Source organism: Capricornis sumatraensis, chromosome 22, assembly GCF_032405125.1.
Source record: "Capricornis sumatraensis isolate serow.1 chromosome 22, serow.2, whole genome shotgun sequence".
NCBI lineage: Eukaryota > Metazoa > Chordata > Mammalia > Artiodactyla > Bovidae > Capricornis > Capricornis sumatraensis.
This window is the reverse complement of record NC_091090.1, coordinates 9,150,344-9,169,061: the sequence shown is the minus strand read 5'-3', so window position 1 is coordinate 9,169,061 and position 18,718 is coordinate 9,150,344. Positions and strand designations below refer to the sequence as shown.

At 42.5% G+C, this 18,718-nt stretch overlaps 1 protein-coding gene across 1 annotated transcript in view; it reads right to left on the bottom strand.

Annotated features, from left to right (window-relative positions):
• Positions 1–18,718, bottom strand: part of COL21A1 (collagen type XXI alpha 1 chain) — a 245,897-nt gene that overhangs the window by 107,812 nt on the left and 119,367 nt on the right. Inside the window, exon 10 of the mRNA XM_068994096.1 lies at positions 8,215–8,277. Coding sequence (XP_068850197.1) covers positions 8,215–8,277 — 63 coding nt within the window. The remainder of the gene's footprint in view (positions 1–8,214; positions 8,278–18,718) is intronic.

Below are 18,718 nucleotides of genomic sequence, written 5' to 3'. Positions count from 1 at the left end.
CCCTGTCTGTGCTAACTGCTGCTTCTATAAGGTCTAATCCCTGGAGAAAGCCACCCTTCTTCTGGCATCTGTGGACCACTCGGGGACAGGCTGAGAGCGGCGGGGCTGGGGGACGCACTGCATCCCGCGGCTGACTCTGGGCCGAGCACACTTGTCCAGCAGAAATAGTGCACGGTCACCTTCCTGGGTCAGTTCTGGAAAGAGTTAGTCGCTCACTCTTCTGACTCTTTGCGATCCCATGGACTGCAGCCCATCAGGCTCCTCTGTCCATAGAACTCTCCAGGCAAGAATACTGGATTGGGCTGCCATTTCCTTCTCCAGGGGATCTTCCCAACCCAGGGCAGATTCATTACCATCTGAGACACCAGGGAAGCCCTCAGTTCTGAAGGCCCATGTGGAGAATCTTGTCCAGAAACCTGAAGTTTGGTCCAGCTCAACTTTCTCTCTTAGCAAATGTGATGACTTTGATGAAATCTTAGAAAATCAGCATTGGAGAGAAACTGGGCCTCACTGGGCACCACTTTCTTATTTTCCAGACAGAAAAGCTGAGACCCAGGGAAGCAAAACAACTTTCAAAAGCAGAGAGCAAAACGGCCCCAGATCTTCCCAACAACTAACCAGGGCTTTAGGTTCAGGGAAGTACCTTCCTTCATGAAGAGGAATTAATGATGACAGGAAAAAAAAAAAAAAGAGACAGAAACAAACACCATAAAAACAGAAACTTCTACAAGATCATAAAATAGCCCCATTATGTTTCCCCAAAATGGTCTTCTTTTAAAAAACTCCAGTGTTCACAGCATTGCAGAGCCTTTAATAGTTGTCCTACTCTTAAGTACCTAAGAGGATAGATAAATACTTCCTGGGCCTCTCTTTTGATAGTGTTGAAACAGTAAAATAGTAATACGTTCAGACACTGTGCTGAGAGGAGTCATTTAACTGATAGAGAAATGAGAAAGCAGTGGAGGGATTTGAAGGCAGCTCTTTAATTTGGGTTGAAGGCATTTTCCTGATGAAAATTAGTGTTTCTCCAGAGTGGAATAATTTCCTATTTAAAGCTTCAGTTGACTTGGCCTCGTTATAATGTGAAAAAGATTCAAATTGCTGATTGAGGGGGGTTGCACAGAACCAAATCCAAACAAAGCAGAATTCCCTTCGATTTGTTCCATCCAAGTTTCCTTGGCCAGATGGCTTCAGCCACCAGCCAGAGCCCCACCCACCGCGCCCCACTCCACCGCTGGCCCTGGACACGCACTAATGACCCTCAGCTGCTCTGGCCCCAGGCTCACTTTCTCCTACTGCCTGGCCACCCAACCTCCTATCTCCTGTAGAGGAGAAAAGACAGGGGTAGGGAAGATATTTAAGAGAAAATGGTATCCCTTTGGGTAAACTGCATTGGGGGTAGTGTATCAGTTCCCATGGCTGCTGTAACAAATTCCCCCAAAGAGAGTGCCTTAACACACACACACTCCTGGTTCCAGAGGTCAGAAATCCATAATGGGTCTTCAATTCAGTTCAGTTCAGTCGCTCAGTCATGCCCCGACTCTTTGCGACCCCATGAATCCCAGCATGCCAGGCCTCCCTGTCCATCACCAACTCCCGGAGTTCACTCAGACTCACGTCCATCGAGTCAGTGATGCCATCCAGCCATCTCATCCTCTGTCATTCCCCTTCTCCTCCTGCCCCCAATCCCTCCCAGCATCAGAGTCTTTTCCAATGAGGCAACTCTTCACATGAGGTGGCCAAAGTACTGGAGTTTCAGCTTTAGCATCATTCCTTCCAAAGAAATCCCAGGGCTGATCTCCTTCAGAATGGATTGGTCGGATCTCCTTGCAGTCCAAGGTAGGGAGCTAAATTCTTGTTGTCACCGGGGCTGCATTCCTTCTGGAGGCACCAGGGGAGAATCTGTCCCTTCGCTTGCCCAGCTGCTAAAAGCTGCCTGCATCTCTTGGCTCAGGGCAGCTTCCCTCTGATCCCTGCTTCCATCACCCACAGCATCTCCTCCTCTGACTGACGCTCCTGCCTCCCTCTCATAAGAACCACGGTGGTGACACTGGGCCACTCAGATTAGTCAAGACAATGTCTTCATCTCAAAGTCTGTTTTGCCATGTAAGTTGCCACATTCACAGGGCTTGGAGTTTAGGATGTGGACATTATTCTGTCTGTTGCAGTAAGTTTGTTCTTTCTCTTACAGCAGATATTACCTGATAGTGTCTAACATTTAATGTCAGACACTACAGAGGTGCAGCTATATACAAACACACACACACACACAACACAAATATCCATGTACTGAATGAGATGAGACAATAAGCCTAGTATAGTTTAAATGAGAGTCACATGTATAACATCCAAAGTTATTGTACCAGGCTGTGTGCATGTTAAGTCACTTCAGCCGTGTCTGACTTTTTGTGACCCCATGGACTGTAGCCTACCAGGCTCCTCTGTCCATGGAATTTCCCAGGCAAGAATACTGGAGTGGGTTGCCATTTCTTCATCCAGGGGATCTTCCTGACCCAGGGCTTGAACCTGCCTCTCTTGAGTCTCCTGCATTGGCAGGTGGTTCTTTACTACTATTGCCAACTAGGAAGTCAAATTGTAGCTAATTTCCAGTGGTAAAAGAGCAAACTAGAACTGATAACCTGTGGAATGCACTCACCTCTCAATACTTCCCAGGACTTTGTAACCACTAAAAAGACAAAAGGCCGAATAAAATGGCAATCTTGTCTGGGGAGCTCCTCATCACTGGGAAGGGTCAGCAGGTGAAATGTCTCTGCTTTGGAGCCGGGACCACACTGCACCTGCCAGCAACAGGAATAGCATGTCCCATGGAAGGGGTCTCCAGGCAGACAGCTCGTCTTCATAAAGCCCACCTCCCCCTGTGTGATCAGAGTGGAACTCCCCCCTCCAAGTGGGGGCGAGGGAGTGTGCTGAGGTCACGCAACACATGCAGTTATTCTCAGGAAGGGGTGGGTTATAAGAGAAATGACACGTACCTAACAGGAGTGGATAAAGGAAAAGGGGGAGATGTTAGGATTGAAATCTGCTCATGTCGTTCAACTCAAATAGAAGCACTCTGATGATAAACATTTCATCCTCACACCCAGCTATTGCTGTACTGAGTGGCTTGGCTCTCTGCGCCCATGTAAATATTTACCTGCCTAGACTCTTATCCAGGCTACACTCTCCCTCTTGTGAGTGGAACCAGTGCCCTTACCTACCCAAGTCTTTTCTTCCTGCAAATATCCCTTATCTCCCAAATCACATTTCCCCCCTTATGCCTCATTTTCAAAACCCCTTCATCCCGTATCCTCCAGGTCTCTCTTCCCTGTTAGTTACCATTTGACCTCCTGATTTACCTCTCTCAAATCCAGTTTTCTATTCAGCTTTTCCCTGAAACCTCATTTATCAAGGTCCTCAATGACACTTATCCAGCAAATCCAGGGACCTCCCTGGCACTCCAGTGGTTAAGAATCCACCTTTCAAAGCAGGGGATTAAGGCTCAATCCCTGGTCAGGGAATAAGATCCCACATGCTACAGGGCAATTAAGCCCACGTGCCACACCTAGAGAGTCCGTATGCCACAACCACTGAGGCGTTGCACCACAGCGAGAGAAGTTCTTGCACCGCAGCAAGAGAAGCAAGCACGCCACATCTGAGGGCCTGCATGCTGCAGTGAAGAGCCAATGCAGCCACAATTTAAAAAAAAGAAAAGAAAATTAAAAAGCAAATTCAGCAGTCTAAGCACGAACTTCACTTTTATCACTCTCAAGGCAGGAATGACACAAAGGATTGCCCCCTTCTTCAAACTCAGTCTTCACTTGACTTCTGGGAGGACACCGTCTCCATGTAGTCCTCCTGACTTCATCGTCTCCCTGTGGTCCTCCTGCTTCCCTGACCATTTTTTCCTAGTTTCCTTGGCTGGATCCTCCTCCTCTTTTCCTCTGGAACAGAGCCCTAAGCGCAGCCTCCTGCCCCCTTCTCTTCTCCAATTATCTGAACTTACTCCCTGAATCATCTCATCAGCGCTAGTGGGTTCAGATACATCCACATGCTACAGAGCCTGTGTGCTTTTATTCTCCAACTTCTCTCTGACTCAAGAGTCCTGAGATTCTGTCAGCCAGCCCAGAAACGGGCCCCCAAACTCACCGCGCTGCTCAAACTAAACGCCTGTGAAGCTTCCGGGGCTCTTTCCGGCCTCACGTCTAACTTGACAATGAGTCTGCTCAGTTTCACGTTAAAAATACTCCCGACTCTGAGCACTTCCTTCTGCACTGCTGTTGCTGTTCAGTCTCTCAGTCATGGCTGACTCTTTGCCACCCCGTGCAGTGCAGCACGCCAGGCCTCCTTGTCCTCACCATTCCAAATTCTCCCGGAGTTTGCCCGAGGTCATGTTCATTGCATCGGTGATGCCATCCAGTCATCTCATCCTCCGATGCCCTCCCTCGTCGGTACATGGCCCTTAATCCAGGCCGCCCTCCCAATCCTGAAAGAACCTCCTCCATGGTGGCCCATTCCCACTCATGTGACTGAAAACTGAACGCTGCGGGGGAACTAAGCCCATGCGCCACCGCAAGCGAGTTCATGCGCCGCAGCCGGCGAGTCCGTGCGCCAGGACTCCTGGGCCCACGTACCACAGCGAGGGACATTCCTGCACCCCACAAGGAAGCACGGGCATCGCAGCTAAGAACCCACACGCTGCAGTGAAGACCCAGCACAGCAAAATAAAAAGTATGAAAAGCAAATCCGACACCCTAGGCACGGAATGTGAATGTGCCTGGAAAACGCCACCTGCCGTATCAGGAAACAAAGGCTGCTGCAGCCACTGCTTTCCAGCTGCCCGGACAGTGAGCCCTGAGGGACCCAATTGAAAACACCATACCCACCATCAAGCCGGCAGCCACTGCAGCCCCCCGGGGCGCACCCTGAGGAGCCGCGGGGTGAGGAGGCACAGGACACTGGCTCCAGAAGGCTGAGGTGCAGGTCAAGAGAAAGATCTCAGGGAGCCCAGCCTCGGGCTCTTCCCAAACACAGAAACCCACTGAATTCCTGAGCTGAGATGTCGGGTAATCTTTTGATGTCTGGACGACCTGACCTGTTTTTCAATAAGCCCTCTATATTCTGTCCTCTCCTTTTCCTCTTCAGAGCAGTCCCTCACGCTGTCTGAGAAGACGCCTCCCAGTCTTGAAGTCCTCAGAAAGTCCCCTGAATAAAGCTTTTTAGGTTATGACTTTTTTTCAGTTGACACTCATGTGATCTCTCCACAGAACGTTCATGTTTATCTTTCTGAATCGTGAGTCAAACCGCATCACTCTTTCTGCAGCCCCCGCCAATCTCCCTCACACCGGGAGTAAGTCCTAGGAGGGCGGGTAGTCAGTTCGCAGGACAGACCCCAGTTCAACAGCTCCTCAGCTCCAAGCTGACCACGGCCTCGTCACTTCTGCAGACGCCTTCCCTTGACGTCACTCTCTCAGGGGCTCCCATGTGTGTTAACCCCTTTCTCAGGCAACACAAACGTGAAAGGCACCAGTACATTGCTGCTTCCAAAGCTGGCTGTATCTTTTGTATGAAATTTGCTAGCAAACCTCCGTCAGGGATTAAACAAGCTCTTCAATCCTGATGGTTGGAGTGTTGGTAGTTTAACATGAGGCTTGTGCTTCTTTCATGCCTTGAAAATTATTGACTCACAGTATAAACCTTCCCAGGCTTCATGATAAGTTAATATCTCATGATAAAGTCTCCCAGGAGATATTCTTTTGGCAAAATTATTTAACATTAAAGACCTAATGTATCATGTTTGTTTACTGTGATAAACATCCTGACAGATGATTTACTTTTAAGCATTTGCCTCAGTTGCTTTAAAGTGGTTAAGCTTTATGTCTCCTTAATTCATAAATATCCCTAAAATTCTCTATGAACTTTACAGGGTATTTTTAAAGTCAGATTATAGGGATACTATAGTGCACATATTCTTGGGAAAATAACATTATCTTTAACTTGAAAACAAAATAGGATTTCTGAGCCCATCTAGTCATTGCTATTAGGAACTCACTGGGCAGTCAGTTTCTACTACAAAGCCACAGTCATCAAGACAGTATAGTACTGGCCCAAAGACAGAAATATAGATCAATGGAACAAAATAGAAAGCCCAGAGATAAATCCACACACCTATGGACACCTTATCTTCGAAAAAGGAGGCAAGAATATACAATGGAGTAAAGACAATCTCTTTAACAAGTGGTGCTGGGAAAACTGGTCAACCACTTGTAAAAGAATGAAACTAGAACACTTTCTAACACCACACACAAAAATAAACTTAAAATGGATTAAAGATCTAAATGTAAGACCAGAAACTATAAAACTCCTAGAGGAAAACATAGGCAGAACACTCTTGGACATAAACTACAGGAGGATCCTCTATGACCCACCTCTCAGAATATTGGAAATAAAGCAAAAGTAAACAATGGGACCTAATTAAATTAAAAGCTTCTGCACAACAAAGGAAAGTATAAGCAAGGACAATGGATGAAAATAATAGCAAATGCAACAACGGACAAAGAATTAATCTCAAAAATACACAAGCAACTCCTGCAGCACAGTTCCAGAAAAATAAATGACTCAATCAAAAAATGGGCCAAAGAACTATATAGACATTTCTCCAAAGAAGAAATACAGATGGCTAACAAACACATGAAAAGATGCTCAACATCACTCATTATCAGAGAAATGCAAATCAAAACCACAATGAGGTTCCATTTCATGCCAGTAAGAATGGCTGCTATCCAAAAGTCAATAAACAATAAATGCTGGAGAGGATCTGGAGAAAAGGGAACCCTCTTATACTGTTGGTGGGAATGCAAACTACTACAGCCACTATGGAGAACAGTGTGGAGATTCCTTAAAAAACTGGAAATAGAACTGCCTTATGACCCAGCAATCCCACTGCTGGGCATATACACTGAGGAAACCAGAATTCAGAGGGGCATGTACCCCAATGTTCATGGAAGCACTATTTATAAAAGCCAGGACATGGAAGCAACCTAGATGTCCATCAGCAGACAAATGGATAAGAAAGCTATGGTACATATACACAATGGAGTATTACTCAGCCATTAAAAAGAATGCATTTAAATCAATTCTAATGAGGTAAATGAAACTGGAGCCTATTATACAGAGTGAAGTAAGCCAGAAAGAAAAACACCAATACAATATACTAATGCATATATATGGAATTTAGAAAGATGGTAATGATAACCCTATATGTGAGACAGCAAAAGAGACACAGATGTATAGAGCAGCCTTTTGGACTTTGTGGGAGAGGGTGAGGGTGGGATGATTTGGGAGAATGGCATTGAAACATATAAATTATCATATGTGAAACGAATCGCCAGTCCAGGTTCGATGCATGATACTGGATGCTTGGGGCTGGTGCACTGGGATGACCCAGAGGGATGGGATGGGGAGAGAGCTGGGAGGAGGTTCAGGATGGGGAACACATGTACACCCATGGCTGATACACGTCAATGTATGGCGAAACCAATACAATATTGTAAAGTAAAAAATAATAATAATAATTTTTAAATAAATGAATAAATAAAAGTAGTGAAGATGTATGCTCTTGTGAAGATAGCTAGGTGACTAATACACTAGTTCTCTTGATCAAGCTAGCCCTACTGTTGCCCTCAGCTTGAAGAAACTTCAGTTTTTTCCTTCCCATCTCTACACTCTTGATGTCCTTTCTTATAGCATTTACTTTAGAAAACCGATTATCTAATTCTTTCTCTGGTCCTTTGAGATGCAAATCTTTTAAAAAGCTTCTTGCCATGAGAAAACCCAGGTCCTTCCCCAGGATCTAGGAGCCATCCCTTTGAAATTGAACCATTAAGGAAACAGAGGAGAGGAGCCTAACTTGGACAGGTGCACATGAGCAAACACAGATGGGCTAATCACTCAGAGGACACTCGCCAGACTCAGGAACAACTGTGTTTGCTCCATCCCTGGATCAGCCTCGCCTCAAAGGCCTCCAGCACTTTCCCCCCAGCTCACCCAGCACTCAAGAGCCCCCCTCCCTCTGGTTCAGCTGTGTGGAGTTTACTCTCCTCTGTGACAACTGTCCTGAATAAAGTCTCCCCTGCCTGTTGAACTTGGCCCCTTGCAATGAGGTTACATTGACCCTAGAATCCCAGTACTGGAGATGACCAAGCTTTCTGTACTCACAGGCTTACCATCTTGACCAGGCTGTCCAGGGTAGCCAGGATTCCCAGGCTGTCCGGGGTCACCCTAGAGAGGGGAAAAAAAGGTCTCAGTCCAAAACAACCAACTCTTCTGATTCAGTCAGAGCCCACCAGGGTTCAAAACCAATTCTATCATTTGCAGCTTATTGCAAAACAAACAAACAAATGTATAACTGGAAATCCCAAGATAGGGTTAGAAAAATGATATCATAGTTACTTTTAAAAGTAAAGCCTTTTTATTATGAAATATTTCAGGGATTTAATTCTGTGAACATTACAGGTATAACAAGGGATGTACTTTTCACTGATGTAAAATGTCAGTATTTATGACAGGAAGCATTTTTAGAATTCTGAACAAACTGTGCAATGTCACAACAATTATGGCTTCAACAACTAATATTTCACTCAGAAATCTACAACTTTAATTCTATTCTAGACATTACACTACAGGAATCCATGACTTATAACAATTCAATTTATCATTATTTTTAATATGATATCACTTGCAGGTTGAATCTAAAATATGACACCAATGAACTTACCTATGAAGCAGAAACAGACTCAGAGACACAAATACACTTGTGGTTGCCAAGAGGATGGAGAGGTGGGGGACAAATAGATTGGGAATTTGGGGTTAACAGAGGCAAACTATTATATACAGGATGGATACACAACAAGGTCCTACCGCATAGAACTATTAATATCAATATCCTACAATAAACCATAATGGAAAAGACTATGAAAAAGCACATATATATGTGTGTGCATATATATATGCTTAACTGCAAAAGTTTGCTGTATAGCAGTAATTAACACAACATTGTATGTCAACTATACTTCAATAATTTTAGGAATCATTTATATCCTTAAAAAAAAAAGTCCACAGTCTTGTGATCTTCCATGTTGGAGTGAAGTTTAAAGCTGTACAACAATTGTTCCTTTCAATCTAGTCAGTGTGTCTCTGACTATAATTTCATTTTAACACAATATTAAACTTCTACAACTTGAATATTTTCATCAAAATGAAAAGTGAAAGAAACAGTGAAATTCGCTCAGCCATATCCAACTCTTTCTGACCCCATGGACTACACAGTCCATGGAATTCTCCAGGCCAGAACACTGGAGTGGGTAGCTGTTCCCTTCTCCAGAGGATCTTACCAACCCAGGGATTGAACTCAGGTCTCCCACATTGCAGGCAGATTCTTTACCAGCTGAGCCACCAGGGAAGCCCAACAGTACTAGAGTGGGTAGCCTATCCCTTCTCCAGAAGATCTTCCTAACCCAGGAATCAAAACAGCTTCTCCTCCATTGCAGGCAGATTCTTTACCAGCTGAGCTACAAGGGAAGCCCCATGAAAACGAAGCCTCAGGAAAATCAGGCCCAAGCCAAACAACGCTGTCCAGCTCCCAGCATCCTTGAATAAATGTTACACCTAAAATACAAACTCTGTCCTCACAAACCAGAGACCTCCAAGGAACATTATTCTGTACAGCCTGGCAACAACAGCCCAGACACATTCTAAAAACTGTAGCATGCTGCCCAATGGCCAATACTCAGATTGGAAAAGACCCTGATGCTGGGAAAGATTGAAGGCAGGAAGAGAAAGAGATGACAGAGGATGAGATGGTTGGATGGCATCACCGATGTGATGGACATGAGTTGGAGCAAGCTCCAGGAGTTGGTGATGGACAGGGAAGCCTGGCGTGCTGTAGTCCATGGGGTTGCAAAGAGTCAGACACGACTGAGTGATTGAACTGAACTGAGCAGTCATATGGTCACCATGTGTGAAAAACAATGAAAGCAACACTTTTTGTGAGGTGAATGTGTTTTATAATTTAATTATAAGAACTACCTTAAAAATAGTATCAGGGAATTCCCTATGGTCCAGTGGTTAGGACTCCATCCACTGAGGGCACAGATTTGATCCCTGGGCAGGGAACTAAGATTCCACAAAACACAGGGTGTGTCCAAAAACAATAATAATAATGATATCATATTTGTGTATTACAGAATCCATTAGGGGCATCTTGCTGAAAAAGATCATGTCTCAGCCATCACTTATCCGTGAACCACTACAAAAGATAACTGATTTCAAATTCAGCAGGGCTTCACATCTACAGCAAGAAATTATTCACACATACCCCAGTGATTATATGTTAACTAAAGGCCACTGCTAAGGGAACTTCCACAGAACAAAGTGCTCTGGTCTGAAATTCGACTTCAGGCTACTGGCAAGGAAGGTTTGTTCCTGCAACATGACAGGAAAAATGGAAAGAACTGTATGAACTCTATCAAGGAGCCAGTGGAGAAGGGATGGGCTTTTCTTTATGCTAGCCCAAGAGGTTGACCACACAGAAAGGCTGAGGAGAAGGGACACGCCGTTTTTAAAAGAGATAGAAAAGGAATAGCTATAAACTCAGGGAGAAAAGTAATGCAGGGACATGTAATTTCTTGCTGAAGAGGCACAATTTGTAATTCTAATCCAGAGATAGCCAGTGTCAGCCAGGCATTAGAAAATAGTGTTTCCATTCTCTAGGGTATTAGATGGTTTTTCTTCTTATTTTTTTAATATAAATTTATTTATTTTAATTGGAGGTTAATTACTTTATAATATTGTATTGGTTTTACCATACATCAACATGTATCTGCCACAGGTATACATGTGTTCCCCATCCTGAACCCCCCTCCATCCTCCCTCCCTGTACCATCCCTCTGGGTCATCTCAGTGCACCAGCCCCAAGCATCCAGTATCATGCATTGAACCTGGACTGGTGACTCATTTCATATATGATATTATACATGTTTCAATGCTATTCTCCCAAATCATCCCACCCTTGCCCTCTCCCACAGAGTCCTAAAGACTGTTCTATACATCTGTGTCTCTTTTGCTGTCTCGCATACAAGGTTGTCGTTACCATCTTTCTAAATTCCGTATATATGCGTTAGTATACTGTATTGGTGTTTTTCTTTCTGGCTTACTTCACTCTGTACAATAGGTTCCAGTTTCATCCACCTCATTAAAACTGATTCAAATGCATTCTTTTTAATGGCTGAGTAATATTCCCTTGTGTATATGTACCACAGCTTTCTTATCCATTCATCTGCTGATGGACATCTAGGTTGCTTCCATGTCCTGGCTATTATAAACAAGGAAACACAAACTTTAAACCATACAATAGACCAGTTAGACCTAATTGATATCTATAGGACATTTCACCCCAAAACAATGAATTTCACCTTTTTCTCAAGTGCTCATGGAACCTTCTCCAGGATAGATCACATCCTGGGCCATAAATCTAGCCTTGGTAAATTCAGAAAAACTGAAATCATTCCAAGCATCTTTTCTGACCACAGTGCCGTAAGATTAGATCTCAATTACAGGAGAAAAACCGTTAAAAATTCCAACATATGGAGGCTGAACAACACGCTTCTGAATAACCAACAAATCACAGAAGAAATCAAAAAAGAAATCAAAATATGCATAGGGACGAATGAAAATGAAACCACAACAACCCAAAACCTGTGGGACACTGTAAAAGCAGTGCTAAGGGGAAAGTTCATAGCAATACAGGCATACCTCAAGAAACAGGAAAACAATCAAATAAGTAACCTAACTCTATACCTAAAGCAACTAGAAAAGGAAGAAATAGAGAACCCCAGGGTTAGTAGAAGGAAAGAAATATTAAAAAATTAGGGCGGAAATAAATGCAAAAGAAACAAAACAGACCATAGCAAAAATCAACAAAGCCAAAAGCTGGTTCTTTGAAAGGATACATAAAATTGACAAACCATTAGCCAGACTCATCAAGAAGCAAAGGGAGAAAAATCAAATCAATAAAATTAGAAATGAAAATGGAGAGATCACAACAGACAACACAGAAATACAAAGGATTATGAGAGACTACTATCAGCAGTTACATGTCAATAAAATGGACAATGTGGAAGAAATGGACAAATTCTAAGAAAAGTACAACTTTCCAAAACTGAACCAGGAAGAAATAGAAAAATTTAACAGACCCATCACAAGCACAGAAATTGAAACTGTAATCAGAAATCTTCCAGCAAACAAAAGCCCAGGTCCAGACGGCTTCACAGCTGAATTCTACCAAAAATTTAGAGAAGAGCTAACACCTATCCTACTCAAACTCTTCCAGAAACTTGCAGAGGAAGGTAAACTTCCAAACTCATTCCATGAGGCCACCATCACCCTAATACCAAAACCTAACAAAGATGCCACAAAAAAAAGAAAACTACAGGCCAATATCACTGATGAGCATAGAGGCAAAAATCTTTAACAAAATTCTAGCAATCAGAATCCAACACCACATTAAAAAGATCATACACCATGACCAAGTGGGCTTTATCCCAGGGATGCAAGGATTCTTCAATATCCGCAAATCAATCAATGTAATACACCACATTAACAAATTGAAAAATAAAAGCCATATGATTATCTCAACAGATGAAGAGAAAGCCTTTGACAAAATTCAACATCCATTTATGATAAAAAAAAAACTCTCCAGAAAGCAGGAATAGAAGGAACATAGCTCAACATAATGAAAGCTATATATGACAAACCCACAGCAAACATTATCCTCAGTGATGAAAAAATTGAAAGCATTTCCCCTAAAATCAGGAACAAGACAAAGGTGCCCACTTTCACCATTACTATTCAACATAGTTTTGGAAGTTTTGGCCACAGCACTCAGAGCAGAAAGAGAAATAAAAGGAATCCAAATTTGAAAAGAAGAATTAAAACTCTCACTGTTTGTAGATGACATGATCCTTTACATAGAAAACCCTAAAGACGCCACCAGAAAATTACTAGAGCTAATCAATGAATATAGTAAAGTTGCAGGATATAAAATCAACACGCAGAAATCCCTTGCATTCCTATACACTAATAATGAGAAAGTAGAAAAAGAAATTAAGGAAACAATTCCATTCACCATTGCAATGAAAAGAATAAAATACTTAGGAATATATCTACCTACAGAAACTAAAGACCTGTACATAGAAAACTATAAAACACTGGTGAAAGAAATCAAAGAGGACACTAATAGATGGAGAAATATACCATGTTCCTGGATCGGAAGAATCAATATAGTGAAAGTGAGTATACGACCCAAAGCAATCTACAGATTCAATGCATCCCTATCAAGCTACCAGCGGTATTTTTCACAGAGCTAGAACAAATAATTTCACAACGTGTATGGACATACAAAAACCTCGAATAGCCAAAGCAACCCTGAGAAAGAAGAATGGAACTGGAAGAATCAACCTGCCTGACTTCAGGCTCTACTACAAAGCCACAGTCATCAAGACAGTAGTACTCGCACAAAGACAGAAATATAGATCAATGGAACAAAATAGAAAGCCCAGAGAAAAATCCACACACCTATGGACACCTTATCTTCAACAAAGGCAAGAATATACAATGGATTAAAGACAATCTCTTTACCAAGTGGTGCTGGGAAAACTGGTCAACCACTTGTACAAGAATGAAACTAGAATACTTTCTAACACCACACACAAAAATAAACTCAAAATGGATTAACGATCTAAACATAAGACCAGAAACTATAAAACTCCAGGAGGAGAACATAAGCAAAACACTCTGCGACATAAATCACAGCAGGATCCTCTATGACCCACCTCCCAGAATACTGGAAATAAAAGCAAAAATAAACAAATGACCTAATTAAAATTAAAAGCTTCTGCATAACAAAGGAAACTATAAGCAAGGTGAAACGACAGCCTTCAGAATGGGAGAAAATAATACCAAATGAAGCAACTGACAAACAACTAATCTCAAAAATATACAAGCAACTCCTGCAGATCAATTCCAGAAAATAAACAACCGAACCAAAAAATGGGCCAAAGAACTAAAAAGACACTTCTCCAAAGAAGACACACAAATGGCTAACAAACATGAAAAGATGCTCAACATCACTCATTATCATAGAAATGCAAATCAAAACAACAATGAGGTACCATTTCATGCCAGGCAGGATGGCTGCGATCCAAAAGTCTACAAAAAATAAATGCTGGAGAGGGTGTGGAGAGAAGGGAACCCTCTTACACTGTTGGTGGGAATGCAAACTAGTACAGCCACTATAGAGAACAGTGTGGAGATTCCTTAAAAAACTGGAGCTAGAACTGCCATATGACCAAGCAATCGCACTGCTGGGCATATGCGCCAAGGAAACCAGGATTGAAGGAGACACGTGTACCCCAATGTTCATCGCTGCTTATAATAGCCAGGACATGGAAGCAACCTAGATGTCCATCAGTAGATGAATGGATAAGAAAGCTGTGGTACATATACACAATGGAGTACTCCTCGGCCATTAAAAAGAATACATTTGAATCGGTTTTAATGAGGTGGAGGAAACTGGAGCTGATTATACCGAGTGAAGTAAGCCAGAAAGTAAAACACCAATTCAATTCAGTTCACTTCATTTCAGTCGTTCAGTTGTGTCCAATCTGAGCGACTGAATTGCAGAACACCAGGCCTCCCTGTCCATCACCAACTCCCAGAGTTCACTCAGACTCACGTCCATCGAGTCAGTGATGCCATCCAGCCATCTCATCCTCTGTAGTCCCCTTCTCCTCCTGCCCCCAATCCCTCCCAGCATCAGAGTCTTTTCCAATGAGTCAACTCTTCACATAAGGTGGCCAAAGTATTGGAGTTTCAGCTTTATCATCATTCCTTCCAAAGTAATCCCAGGGCTGATCTCCTTCAGAACGGACTGGTTGGATGTCTTTGCAGTCCAAAGGACTCTAAACAGTCTTCTCCAACACCATTTCAAAAGCATCAATTCTTCGGCGCTCAGCCTTCTTCACAGTCCAAATCTCACATCCATACATGACCAAAGGAAAAACCATAGCCTTGACTAAACGGACCTTATTTGGCAAAGTAATGTCTCTGCTTTTGAATATGCTACCTAGGTTGGTCATAACTTTTTTTCCAAGGAGTAAGTGTCTTTTAATTTCATGGCTGCAATCACCATCTGCAGTGATTTGAGAGCCCCCCCAAAATAAAGTCTGACACTGTTTCCACTGTTTCCCCATCTATTTTCCAAAAAGTGATGGGACCGGATGCCATGATCTTCGTTTTCTGAATGTTGAGCTTTAGGCCAACTTTTTCACTCTTCACTTTCACTTTCATCAAGAGGCTTTTGAGTTCCTCTTCACTTTCTGCCATAAGGGTGGTGTCATCTGCATATCTGAGGTTATTGATATTTCTCCCGGCAATCTTGATTCCAGCTTGTGTTTCTTCCAGTCCAGCATTTCTCATGATGTACTCTGCATAGAAGTTAAGTAAGCAGGGTGACAATATACAGCCTTGATGTACTCCTTTTCCTATTTGGAACCAGTCTGTTGGTCCATGTCCAGTTCTAACTGCTGCTTCCTGACCTGCATAGATATTTCTCAAGAGGCAGGTCAGGTGGTCTGATATTCCCATCTCTTGAAGAATTTTCCAGTTTATTGTGATCCACACAGTCAAAGGTTTTGGCATTGTCAATAAAGCAGAAATAGATGTTTTCTTGGAACTCTCTTGCTTTTTCCATGATCCAGCAAATGTTGGCAGTTTGATCTCTGGTTCCTCTGCCTGTTCTAAAACCAACTTGAACATCAGGGATTTCACGGTTCACGTATTGCTGAAGCCTGGCTTGGAGAATTTTGAGCATGACTTTACTAGCATGTGAGATGAGTGCAATTGTGTGGTAATTTGAGCATTCTTTGGCATTGGAATTGGAATGAAAACTGACCTTTTCCAGTCCTGTTGCCACTGCTGAGTTTTCCAAATTTTCTGGCATATTGAGTGCAGCACTTTCACAGCATCATCTTTCAGGATTTGAAACAGCTCAACTGGAATTCCATCACCTCCACTAGCTTTGTTTGTAGCGATGCTTTCCAAGGCCCACTTGACTTCACATTCCAGGATGTCTGGCTCTAGATTAGTGATCACACCATCATGATTATCTGGGTCGTGAAGATCTTTTTTGTACCGCTCTTCTGTGTATTCTTGCAACCTCTTCTTAATATCTTCTGCTTCTGTCAGGTCCAGACCATTTCTGTCCTTTATTGAGCCTATCCTTGCATGAAATGTTCCCTTGGTATCTCTAATTTTCTTGAAGAGATCTCTAGTCTTTCCCATTCTGTTCTTTTCCTCTATTTCTTTGCATTGATCGCTGAAGAAGGCTTTCTTATCCCTTCTTGCTATTCTTTGGAACTCTGCATTCAGATGCTTATATCTTTCCTTTTCTCCTTTGCTTTTTGCCTCTCTTCTTTTCACAGCTATTTGTAAGGCCTCCCCAGACAGCCATTTTGCTTTTTTGCATTTCTTTTCCATGGGGATGGTCTTGATCCGTGTCTCCTGTACAATGTCACAAACCTCATTCCATAGTTCATCAGGCACTCTATCTATCAGATCTAGTCCCTTAAATCTATTTCTCACTTCTGCTGTATAATCATAAGGGATTTGATTTACGTCATACCTGAATGGTCTAGAGGTTTTCCCTACTTTCTTCAATTTGAGTCTGAATTTGGTAATAAGGAGTTCATGATCTGAGCCACAGTCAGCTCCTGGTCTTTTTTGTTGACTGTATAGAGCTTCTCCATCTTTGGCTGTAAAAAATATAATCAATCTGATTTTGGTGTTGACCATCTGGTGATGTCCATGTGTAGAGACTTCTCTTGTGTTGTTGGAAGAGGGTGTTTGCTATGACCAGTGCATTTTCTTGGCAAAACTCTATTAGCCTTTGCCCTGCTTCATTCCGCATTCCAAGGCCAAATCTGCCTGTTACTCCAGGTGTTTCTTGACTTCCTACTTTTGCATTCCAGTCCCCTATAATGAAAAGGACATCTTTTTTGGGTGTTAGTTCTAAAAGGTCTTGTAGGTCTTCATAGAACCGTTCAGCTTCAGCTTCCTCCACATTACTGGTTGGGGCATAGACTTGGATTACTGTGATATTGAATGGTTTGCCTTGGAGACGAACAGAGATCATTCTGTCGTTTCTGAGATTGCATCCAAGTACTGCATTTCGGACTCTTTTGTTGACCATGATGGCTACTCCATTTCTTCTGAGGGATTCCTGCCTGCAGTAGTAGACATAATGGTCATCTGAGTTAAATTCACCCATTTCAGTCCATTTTAGTTCGCTGATTCCTAGAATGTCAACGTTCACTCTTGCCATCTCTTGTTTGACCACTTCCAATTTACCCTGATTCATGGACCTGACATTCCAGGTTCCTATGCAATATTGCTCTTTACATCATCAGACCTTGCTTCCATCATCAGTCACATCCACAGCTGGGTATTGTTTTTGCTTTGGCTTCATCCCTTCATTCTTTCTGGAGTTATTTCTCCACTATATGGAATTTAGAAAGTTGGTAATGATAACCCTGTATGTAGGGCAGCAGAGGAGACGCAGATGTGTAGAGCAGTCTTTTGGACTCTGTGGGAGAGGGAGAGGGTGGGATGATTTGGGAGAATGGCATTGAAACATGTATAATATCATATAAGAAACGAATCGCCAGTCTAGGTTTGATGCAGGATACAGAATGCTTGGGGCTGGTGCACTGGGATGACCCAGAGAGATGGCATGGGGAGGGAGGTGGGAGGGGGGTTCAGGATTGGGAATACGTGTACACCCATGGTGGATTCATGTTGATGTATGGCAACACCAATACAGTATTGTTTATCAAAATAAAGTAAAATTTTTAAAAAGTAAATAAATAAAATTTAAAAAAAAGAAAAAGAACCTGATGCTGGGCAAGATTGAAGGCAGGAGGAGAAGGGGATGACAGAAGATGAGATGGTTGGATGGCATATCTGACTCAGTGGACATGAGTTTGAGTAAACTCCAGGAGTTGGTGATGACAGGGAAGTCTGGTGTGCTGCAATCCATGGGGTCACAAAGAGTTGGTCACCACTGAGCAACTGAACTGAACTGAACTGATTATTTCCAATCAGATCAAATCCGTTAATGACCTCTTTACTCGTACAATATTAATTATCAGCAAAATCCACAACATCAAAAGGATCTGAGAAGGTTTAACTTCTATGATGATGAGGCTGAAATAAAACTTTGGCATGAGAAGAAACAGGAGTTGTGTTTTTAAGCTGCATAAAAGTACAAAACATACTTAATGATAATATTTTAAATGAATCAAAACTAAGTTTCCAAGGGAAAAATTCACCCACAAGATAAACCCAATGTGACTTCTAAAGGCAACACAGGTCAATGGCCCCCAGAGGGAAAATAATCTCTTCTGCAGGTTCTATTATTTTTGGTAGGTTTTAGTGGTTATTTGAACTATTGCCTTACTGGTTTATTTGCAAAACCTCAGGTAGGTTTGCTGTTGCTTCCAAAAAACTGGAAGAATAAAGCAAAACCCTAGCTGATTTTTGAAGAGAAGGCCAATTAGAATAAAAATTCAATTTTACTACTGTAGTAAAAGCTGACACCAACCTTTAC